The 11,128-nt window shown below is 34.7% G+C and overlaps 1 protein-coding gene across 4 annotated transcripts; it reads left to right on the forward strand.

Annotated features, from left to right (window-relative positions):
• The first annotated feature begins 1,800 nt into the window (after window positions 1–1,800).
• On the forward strand, window positions 1,801–10,790 carry LOC132165425 (autophagy-related protein 9). Of its 4 annotated transcripts, none has more exons than XM_059575980.1 (11): window positions 1,801–2,142; window positions 3,456–3,598; window positions 4,289–4,941; window positions 5,077–5,397; window positions 5,728–5,950; window positions 7,157–7,336; window positions 7,436–7,642; window positions 8,664–8,741; window positions 8,829–8,899; window positions 9,033–9,143; window positions 9,603–10,790. In XM_059575980.1, the coding sequence occupies exons 3-11, from the start codon at window positions 4,361–4,363 to the stop codon at window positions 10,435–10,437; spliced, it is 2,607 nt and encodes an 868-aa protein (XP_059431963.1). In that variant the 5' UTR covers window positions 1,801–2,142; window positions 3,456–3,598; window positions 4,289–4,360; the 3' UTR covers window positions 10,438–10,790. The 4 variants fall into 4 exon arrangements, with proteins under 4 accessions (XP_059431963.1, XP_059431962.1, XP_059431964.1 ...); XM_059575981.1 differs by lacking the exon at window positions 1,801–2,142 and adding an exon at window positions 2,260–2,954; XM_059575979.1 differs by lacking the exon at window positions 3,456–3,598.
• Window positions 10,791–11,128: the final 338 nt, after the last annotated feature.

The raw sequence follows: 11,128 nt of genomic DNA on the forward strand, positions 1-11,128 counted from the left end.
TCCACAATAACTTGAAATTTGAGATTTTATTCATGGCTATGAAATGGTTTATAAATAGTTTCTTTCTTCATATGGTCAGTTTTTTTTATTGTTGTTAGAACTATTATAAGTTTTATAATAAGTTTATTATAAATTAACATGATTGTTTATGGTGGTGTCAAATATAAGATAGTACACCTATCATATTGTGTGCTACCTTCACCAAATGGACAAAACTTTCTTTTAATTAAGGTTGGATTCTCAAAGAAAATCCTTACAATTCAATTTATTAAGTTAATATATATCTTTAAACATATACTTTTAATAAAAACAACACGTGATTCTCACATAATGAAAACTGTTTTTTTTTATTGGGCGTGAAATAAAAGAGTAACACTAATATTTAAGATTATATATTAGCATAAATGAAATACTACCATTTACAATCATTTCATATACGATAATATTGCTTGTTATGAGCGACCTTTTTTTTGTGTCTGACATAGAAAACTACGCTCAGTAACATAGCACGCTATGTCAGTATGAAATTAGTAATTTAACCATTTCTAGTGCATGTTTGGCAACAAGTTTTTTCATCTTTTTTTCGTCCCTCTAAAAAAAATCAAACTTATTTATTCATATTAATAAAACAAATTTCTTCACTTTTCTCTCATAAAAAATTCAAAACTTCTTTCACTTTTATATAATATCAATTAATTTTTCTTTTTATTTCAGAAAAAAAAAAAGAAAAAAAAAAGGGCTTTTCCAAACATAGTCTTTTATCATTTTTTTATTTTTCAGTTCGAAGGTGAGGTCCATGGACAGTGGATTGGAGTAGGATCTGTAATCATGGGCCGAAAGCAGGACCCAACTGTCTCATCCACCAAAACCCAAATTCCTTATCACATGGGCTTAGAAAATCCCAAAGCCCATTTTCCATCTCAGTTTCCTAGATATACAGAAAAGGGATTCTCTCTTTAAAAAAAAAAAAAAAAAAAGGGGGGGGATTCTTATCAGTTAAGTAAATAATAATTTGCTCACAAGAAAAAGTAAAGAACAATGGGAGGAAAATTTTTAATTAAGTCTATTAAATTAGCATGTATTTAAACACATAAAAATTGAAAAAAAAAAAAAGGTGAAAAGTATATGCCCTAAAGTAATTTAATAAACTGAACTTGTTAAAAAAAAAAAATTCTAACCTAATTTTTTTAAAAAAATTATCCAAATATAAATCATAATGTATAAAATTCTCAACCTCAGCTAAACTTTATGCACCACACATTGTTGTAAGTTTATTGTTGGATTTTGATCTTCTACATTATTACTTATTTTTAATAAATTAATAAATATACATAACATGTTACGGAACTGAATTTTTCGGGTTTTATAAAAACAAAAAACTAACAAACATATGAAAATAGGATAATATGATTTTGGTTTGACCAGAAAACCTTAATTTAAGGGAGTAATTTTAGGAGTTTATCTTGTTTCACTCTTGTGTCTTTCAAAAAATGAGATAATTTTTAAAATTATCATTTGATCAAAATTTAATAGTAATTAATTACAAGTCTAATAGTAATTTTAAGAGTCACGTTATTATTGAAAAAATAAAAAAATACACAAGAGTGACTTATAACGTTATTCAATTTCATATAGAAAAAAAAAAAAAAAATTACTCAATTTAAAATCTTTTTTCAGTTCTAACCTAACCGTTGAGCAAAAACCAAAAAGCAATAGTAAAACAAAAACAAAAAAAACAAGAAAAAAAAAGGGATAAAACTTAAGGAATGAAAAATGGTCTTGTGAGTATTTTCCTAAATTCACGTCTCCTTGTTGAGAGATAAAACGAGAAACCCAAACAAAAGACCAAAGCCCCTTCTGAGTCCTACAAAGATTATAGAATTCAAGAAAATTCCTCTTTCTTCCACGCAACCAAACTCTTTCTCTCTCTCTGCCTCTTCGGTTTCTCCTCTCTTCAATCAATTCCTTGTTGCTTCGGCTTCTGAAATTAACCTCAAACCCTCTCGTACAAACCTCTGAAATTCTTTCATTCCGGCGGTTTTTTTGCACCAAATTGTTTACTGGGTACCTATTGAATTCATTGAATTTCATGTATTTCGGGCTCTCTTAGTTTGATTACTCCTATTCTCTGGTGGGTTGCAGGTAATATTGTTTTCTGCTTGAATTTAGTGATATTAGTTGTATTTTTTTTTTTTTTTATATATATATATTTAATCTAATTTTTTTAGTTTATTGATGGAAGTTCTTTACGTTATTATAATCAACATGGGCATATCCGTTTGACTTCTAGTTATGAAAACTAGCTCCTCTTAAGCTAATTGTGCTTAAAAGTGTCAAGGGAACAATTGTATAGTTTATATTGGTATTTCTCGTAGGAAATTTGTAAATCTGATAGTTTCTGATGATTACCCAGTTGGGAATTTTCATACAAATTTTGCTTCGGACTTGTGGGTATTTATTTATCTGCTAAAAGATTATCTGGGTGCTACTTCTTTTTTCATGTCTGGCTTGGGTTCTTAGGTTCGTGACTGTGCTGTAGAGGCTCTGTGTGCATTGGATGTTCTGCGAAAGGGATCACTGAGCCATTCCGTTGTTTAGTTTATGTCAACTGATTAGTGGATACGAACATTTACTTTCTATAATTTATTTTGTCCACACAAAATTTTGGCAAAGTATGGTGTGGTGGTGTGTTTTAGCCCATTTTGTTAATCTAGTCGTGCATTTTTGACGTGCTAGTTACACATTTTTTGACAAACTAGTTATGCATTTTTGACACAAAGAATGCATTTTTACTAGTTACACATTCTGTAGTCATACTATCAAAAGGATGTATCATGTGCCTAGGGGTTTTGACAAACTGAAGAAGATTCGGTCTGGATGTTTGGTGCAATTTGAACTGATAATGAAGATGAATGCAGATGGCGCTGATTCTTATGTGCAGTCATGGTCATACCGTATGTGACTGCATTCCTTCTGAACTGGTTTTGGAATTTGAGTTAAATGTACATTAATTCTTATGTCATTATTACCCTTTTTTCTTTAAATTCTCATTGACCATTTTTATTGATAAGATAAAATAAATGAGATTCTCTTCATTTTTCTTGTAAAATGTCTTTTTCCCACCTTGAAAATTTGTTACTAGAAAACCTAATTCAGGGTATGACATGAATTTGATCTTCGAAGCATTTCTAGCCGATTGAGTTGGACTGCTGATAGACAAATACCATTTAAAGTATGATAATATGGTTGTCTCTCTCTCTCTCTCTTCTCCCACCCCAGTCATCCTTACCGCTACTCTACAAAACCATACATGAGCTGAATATCAAAAACTTATTAAACGAAATCCTATTTTTTTAGAATGCTCAGCACTCTCAGGAGTACTTAACTATATATCTCCTAGTCATGATAAACAAATTTGCCCTTGATTTTACAACATTATATTGTTACAATTGCAGGGTTGGTAGAGGAAATCCAAATTGTTATTGCGGCACTGAAGAAGATTCGATTGAATTTTGGACTTCCATTTTTTTTTTTGTCAAAGATTGCTACAATTTTTTTTATCTAATCTTTGACCAAGATTACTACAATTAATGGAAAGGTACATGAAGAATGGCATTTGTTTCGGCATTACTTTCCCTTTTCATACCTTTTAGATATGGAGCAAAGACGCTTTATGAGTTTAGGTATCTAAGGCTTGCCATATGTTAGACTTTTTATAGGTTGTCACCTATTAGGTAGTATTCGTAAGGTTGCTTTGTTGTATCCAAATTCCCCTCCCTCAATATGGTGATATTTAAAGATGGTTTCTTCTTGCTTCTATTCAGTTGTATAATGACTCACTCAAAAGAAAAATTACAGTCAGACCATTTGGGGTCATTCGATCCATTATATTCTTCCCTACAATCTCCCCTTCCTCTTTCTACCATGTAATTAAATTATGTCTTATGCAGATGAAAAAGAAAACTGCAGTATTCCAGTACTTATATTTTCCAAGCTAAAATAACAAGTACCGGGCTAATGGTATAGACATGCTTCTTTTTCTTGAGTGCTGTGAAGCATATTTCCACAAGTTCAATGGCTTAGATTTTTCACATAATCTTGGGGGCAATGTTGTCATCCAATTATGGTGGATGATAATCAGTTGAATTGCAGTTATCATTTGATTGTAGTGCATTTTTTTGGTAGATCTGCTTTTTTTCTTTTTCTTAGTTTTTGCAGACAGGTATTAAAACTGATTTTTCATGAATGACTACAGAAGGGGCTAATTTCATTTTCTTCTTCTTTACAGCTCCTTTCCTTCCTACTTGTAAGTGGTTTGGGGAATGGACTGGTTGCATTTGCCTACTGTTAGTCTTTGTGAATGATGTTCAGTGGGCCAAAGAGTGCAAACCTCCTCAGTGTATTCCAATCGAAATGGCGTGGTGAATCATCTTTGACTACAGGCTTGCTTAAAGATGTGTCTCCTGAGATTGAATTGTCGGACTACGGAAGGGTACCACCAAGTCCTGGTAGTGAGAGCCCTTCGGGACTTCTTAATGGTGATACCTTGAATGTGGAACCAATTGCTGATTTGGACCTATTCTTTGAAAGGCTTTACAGCTACTACTGTGAGAAAGGGCTTTGGTGCATCATTATACAGTGGATAGTTGAGGTTCTAAGCCTGGGCTTCACAATTTGTTTCTCAGGATTTTTCTTATTATTTGTTGACTGGAATGGTCTTCGTAATGCAAAGTGTGGGATGGATGCGGTTGAATCTGGAATTAAGCCTTGTGATCTTGCTAAGGATGCTCTTCATCGGCACCCATTAACTCCCCTAACACTTACCAAAGCTATTATTGTTGGATATTTAGTGATATTTTCCTTTTATTGGATCTTTTGTTTTTTGAGGTTTTTTGCTCAATTAAAGGACACTTTGGGGATTCGTCACTTTTATTACAACAGGTAAGCTGTGAATAAGCTTATCTATATAAACTTTGATTGTGTTGAAGGCAATATTTTCTCTTCTGGTCAAAGTTCTTATGTTTTAGTAATATTTCATCATTAAATAACAATGAGCAAGGTTATTATGTACTGCAGTCTCCATGTTACGGACAATGAAATTCAAACAATGCCATGGGCAACAATTCTTGAGAAGGTTGTTCAGCTGCAAAGTTCACAACAACTATGTGTGGTTAAGGATCTTTCTGCTCATGATGTTGTAATGCGATTGATGCGCAAGGAAAACTACTTGATTGGAATGGTCAACAAGGGGGTTCTTGCATTCCCAATCTCTCAGTGGATCCCCGGTGTTGGGCCGACGGTCAAATTTGGCACACATGGAGCACAACATCGTCTGATACTGACAAAGACCCTTGAGTGGACCTTAAATTGGTGCATACTGCAGAGCATGTTTGATCGGTATGTTGAAATTTAAATGAATAACCATTATATTTAGTGTCTTGGGCATATATTTACATGGAAGGTGTATAATCATGATCTGTAATTACATATTCAGCATGTTCACTTTTATTCTCTTCTACAGTGTGTGTAAGAAAGTGTATTCCCCTTTGTTTGGGAATTGTTACAAATTTTCTTTTTTTGGTTATTATTGGAAAATAATGATGCGTGATGCATTAATTTCAAGAATTTGCTAAAATAATGATGCATGATGCAGAACTTGCATTAATGCTTATGCATGCTTTCCGTGATCTGTAATGATTTTCTGATTTGACTGTGCTCTTTCTGCAGAAACTTCTGTGTTAGAAGGGAATTTATATCTAATCCAACAACCTTAAAGAAAAGGCTTATGGTAGTTGGGCTTGCAATGCTGCTTCTTTCACCGTTTCTTGTCATATTCATGCTGGTGTATCTCTTCCTGAGGCATGCCGAGCAATTCTATAATCATCCAAGTACTGCATCATCTCGAAGGTGGTCAACTTTGTCAAAATGGATCTTTAGGGAATATAATGAGGTAATTATTATTTTTATTGCTATTTTATTAAGTTCATCCAAGTTTCTTCCCAGATGAATGACCATAGTATCTTTATCCTTTTACCAATTAAAATAATGCTATAATGTTGGGGAATGATTGGTGATTCACATGATAAAGGATTAACTACAAAACACCTCTCTGTAATTAGTGATTTATACTTTATCTCCATGGCTTTCAAAGGGTTACACTAAACCTCCTTGCAGTTTGCCTCCTTGTGGTCTGGATTAAATTGAAACATTTTAATGAACTTATGAAATTATGTCACATCATCTATTTTGCACCCTAATTGCACACTGCCCTTTTTCCTTTTTGTCTATCCCCAATTGCTGTGGCATTGTGTGGAGTGTACATAAGCAAGACTGCCTTTACACCTTGCCCTTCCCAACCCAAATCTCCAACAGGGTGTCAAATATGTTGTTGCATCACTTGATTGGTTCACCAAAGTGCAAATTAGTCATGGTGGTAAGGTGTCATAAGATTATCATAGGGAGGTAAATCGGCACCCAATGATACTACTTGAATAATACTGCAGCTTCATTGTTAATTTGCAAGAATATTTACAAAGAAACTTCTTAAAAAAAGTTAACTTCTAATGCCTAAGACTTGGTGTCAGATAGTTGAACACAGATGTGGGTCACATTGACTATGGTAAAAATAAATAATAAAATAATAATTAAAAAAAAAAAAGAAAGAAAGAAGAAGATAGAATGGAGGCGTGATTGGAATTAATTTGAGAACAACTGATATGTAGTTCATGAATTGGTACTTGTTGCATTTCTGTTAATTAATTGTTTTGTTTTTCTTCAATGAATGAGCTATACATCAGTTTACATGAATGAGCTATACATTCTTTTAATTAATTGTTTTGTTTTTCTTCAATGAATGAGCTATACATCAGTTTAGTAAGCATCTGTTAGTAAAAGATTTAGTACCCCTACCATTTCGCTTGCTAATAATAAGTTAAACCTGGCCCCTCCTCCATTTTAGAAGTTAGGTTCCTCCTCTTGTTTTGCTTTCTCGCATTTTTCTTCTTTGCTTTCTGGCAGTTTCCTCCATCTTATCTTAGAATAAGCTAAACCTGTTTTTAGGTGGTTATCATCTGTAACATCTGATGTTAGTATTTTACATGTATTTCTTTTTGTTTATGCTTTAGCTATAAGAGTATTATCCTTTTCTGTATAACAGGTGGACCATTTGTTCAAGCACCGGATCAATAGCAGTGTAGAGCATGCTTCTAATTATATCAAGCAATTCCCGTCTCCTATTATTTCTATTATAGCAAAGTTCATCTCCTTCGTATCTGGCGGCTTTGCTGCTATCCTAATCATCATTGCATTTCTGGAGGAGTCGCTGCTAGAGGGCCATGTACTTGAATTCTTACATGTTTTGTTTTAATGGCATATCACACCTTGTATATATTGTTTATAGATGCTATTTTTTTTTCATTATTTTCAAACCATGCAGATATTTGGTCGCAACTTGTTTTGGTATGCTGCTGTTTTTGGAACTATAACAGCTATAAGCCGGGCTGCTATTACAGATGAGCTTCTAGTCCTTGATCCTGAGGGAGCAATGTCTATGGTGGTCCAACATACACATTATATGCCAAAGAGGTGGCGTGGCAAAGAAAATACTGAGATGGTCTGCATCGAGTTTCAAACCCTATTTCAGGTACTTGAGTGGTTTTCATGTTTTCACTGAAGTAGAGCTGGCATGAGTGGTTGAGCAAGAAAGTTCTAGAAACTTCTTTTTAGTTTTAATTAGAAAAGAGTACATTAGTTGAACTATGAGAATTGATATCTAGCAGTCCTAGTTAAATCCAAATAGACACAAGGCAGAGTGCTGGGAGATATTAATTGTTTACATGGACTTTGATATGGTTTCAGGTTAGCTACATACTCAATTGTTGGATTCAGTTGTGTTGATACATTTTCTCACCCTGGTAGCCATTCCCTTACCATGGGATTTTGTGTCAATATGGGTATAGCAGGGTGAAGCGGTGTCAGTTGGGTATTAGTCTGAATTTGCTTGCATCTATTAGCTCTGTCCCCTCCCCCATTCCTTATGCTTGGGTCAGTTTGAGTAATTGCGAGCTTGGTTCATATAAACATTTTGTGAACTGATTTTGCTTGAAAGTTTGGCAAATTTTTTCTGAGGGCCATATCTTCATCCTTCTTATTGTACGGGTTATTGGTGGTACCGACCATGAATAGTCAATCTTTTCTCTGGTTGGGAATACGTATAACTCTGGGCTTAGTACGTCAACGTTTTATCCCGTTTTCTTTGGCATGGACTGGTAATTTATCTAATTGCATTTGCATTTAGAATTGCAGAGTTGTTGCATTGAGAAAGCATCCTGCATAGAATGGTATTAAATAGTTGTATGCATCACATTGTAGATAGGATCATGAATCATGGGACTTGTGCATAATCTTCTTTGTTGTATATTGTCGTAAGTGTCCACATCTCCACTATGGTATGCTGCTGTCTTTTCTAGGGGTGCATTTTCATGCAGTATTTTGCTTACTTTTTTCTTCTTAGGCAGTTTGATTCCTGGATGGGTTAGAGAAATATTTCTGGGCTTCACTTGGGCAAATTGACGATAATATATATTTTTTTTCATCCATGATAGAGAAGGTTTTAACTATTTTTATGCTCATGAGATTTTTTTTTTTTTTCCCCTCCGATGCAGTATACTGGAATGATGCTACTTGAGGAGATGGCCTCAATTTTCCTCACTCCGTATTTACTTATATTTGTTGTCCCAAAGGTTGTTTACTTTTTCAATAGACAATAATATTCTTCCACACCATAAATGCTAGTTTTTGAACTGACATGTCCTATTTCTATTTTGCAGCGTGTGGATGACATTTTGCAGTTCATTGCAGATTCTACAGTGAATATTGAAGGTGTTGGTCATGTCTGCAGGTTAGTCTTCCTTCTTTGTTCTAATTCTCCTTTCTGGTGCCGCCATGACTTGACTTTAGTGGCCTTTTTTGACATGTTTTCTTAACATTGACAATATTTTCATTTCTTCTTTACTCTCTTGATCTTTTGGCAGCTTTAGTGTCTTTGACTTTCAAAAGCATGGCAATAGCAATTATGGTTCACCACACAGTGCTCCTCGCATTGAAAGGAGTTCTCAGGGGAAAATGGAGAAATCATTTTTGAGGTATGATCGTAGCTATATTTCTTGTAGGATTGATATAATTGAGGTCATGAAGCCTTACCTTCTATAACATTTGATTTGGAAAAATTCCTAGAATATTCTCTGCGCAGTTTCAATCTCCTATCTTTTGATTTTTTTTTTTTTCTTTCTTTTTCAACTATTAAAATAAATGCCAACAAGGCTGGAAGCACCAGTGCTGCTGCAACTGCCAGTCCTTTAGTCTCTATCTTCAATTCCTTATCCTGCTTAATTGTCTACCAGAGAAACTGGAATTTCATGTCTATGATTATTTGGGTTTCCACTGTATGAGTTTCAAATGCATTATCATTTTATATTAGAAATTGAAAATTAGCAGCAGTGATTTCCAATATGCTATTTGTGAAGTTGTAGCTACCATAGTGCTTTCAATTAATTATTTCCTTCACTGCTTCTCAATTTTCAATCTTTCTATTTTGGTTGCAGCTTTCAGAGTAGCTATCCTTCATGGGAACCAAACACTCAGGGAAAGCAGTTTATATCAAATCTTAGGACTTTCAGGGAGCAAAATCTGCAAGGTCAGGGAACTAGACAGGCATATTCTCCTTCTAGAATGTGGCAAGGGAGCCCCACTTTTAGAGGCTGTGGAGACCGACGCAACGTTTTCTCAAGGGAGCTTACACATAATAATGTTGGGACTGGCTATCACTTGGGTTCTCTCTGGCTAATTGATGCAGATCAAAAGAATCACCCTTATCTTCTTGATTGGTATTATATGTCACAACCTAACCGCACGACTGGTTACTCGAGAGACGGTGCACTGCAACCTTCTGTAGCAACTGAGCAACGTCCTGGAGATTACTGGACACCATCCAACTTGACACAAAATGAACCGAAGTGTGAAGAATACTGGGGTGACCATTATGATCAGGATCGAACACAATCCCATCTGGGGGCTTCTACATCAACTCGTTTCTTCCGGGATAGTGTACTAAGGCATCATGATTCTAGCAATTTGCCAAACCCAACCAGAAGCCATTGGTGGGCTAGAAGTGGCCCAGATGGTGCCCAGCTCCAGACAAGTTTTAAGGAGCCTCCTGATTTCAATCGCCAAAGTTCAGACAATTATAATGATAATTTTTCAGATAAAATCTCAGAGGACCAAGAACAACACTTGGACTGGAGAAATGACTTCCACTTATCCCGAACCACTTACATGGACGACTTAGAGGCCGGAGAGTTGAATCTTCATTTCGATGATATATATAGCAGACCTCCAGAAACTCCCAGAATAAATCCTGAGGCTACAAGCTTCGGCTGATCAGGCAATTGGAATGCACATGGGTTTCCAGTACTCTAATTGTGATATCTGTTCTGTGTATAAAGGAAACTGTGTATTCTTTTTGTATATAAATTCATTACGGGGTTAGTTTCTCAATAGGCTTCAAGCTTGATCTGGAAGGTGACCCAGGTCCAGATTCCCCAGAGGCATTCTGAAAATGTAAAAACTAGAAACAAATACAAGACAAGTTATCGACCGCATTGGTTTATATCTTAAACTGCTTTTGCTTTAAGGATGTGGAAAGTGGCCGACATTGTCTTGGGCATTTTAGAACAAGTTGATGTTTGTCCATTTGCTTTGTGAATTCACAAGGAAAATTTGGTTTCTACTAAGAGTGTTGTACCTGATTGTGAAGATATTGATGTTTGAGGATTACCTGGCTTGCAAAAATGCGATTCGGCTTGGAACCGCGACTTGATACGTGTTCTTTGTGTCCTGTTATGGAACACGTCTCAATATTGTGCACGGATAAAACTTTTTTTATTTTTTATTTTTTTTAAGTATTATTTAGGATGGAAATATTAGTCCTTTTTATTTGATAGCTAAAAGAGACATGATAGTCCTTGTCAATTAAGTTCTTTAATTTGGATGTACACTTCAAATTCATATTCTATCTTAGATCGACTTTATAAAAATTAAATTTGTACATATCATGTCTTATTCTTTTTTC

Source organism: Corylus avellana, chromosome ca11 (assembly GCF_901000735.1).
Source record: "Corylus avellana chromosome ca11, CavTom2PMs-1.0".
Classification (NCBI taxonomy): Eukaryota; Viridiplantae; Streptophyta; class Magnoliopsida; order Fagales; family Betulaceae; genus Corylus; species Corylus avellana.

Excerpts from the sequence above, each read along its gene's own strand:
- LOC132165425 (XM_059575980.1), top strand. The coding sequence starts at position 4,361 with ATGATGTTCAGTGGGCCAAAGAGTGCAAACCTCCTCAGTGTATTCCAA. Across the intron at positions 5,398-5,727 it reads CTGCAGAGCATGTTTGATCG|AAACTTCTGTGTTAGAAGGG; the intron begins GTATGTTGAAAT and ends CTCTTTCTGCAG. Across the intron at positions 9,144-9,602 it reads ATGGAGAAATCATTTTTGAG|CTTTCAGAGTAGCTATCCTT; the intron begins GTATGATCGTAG and ends TTTTGGTTGCAG.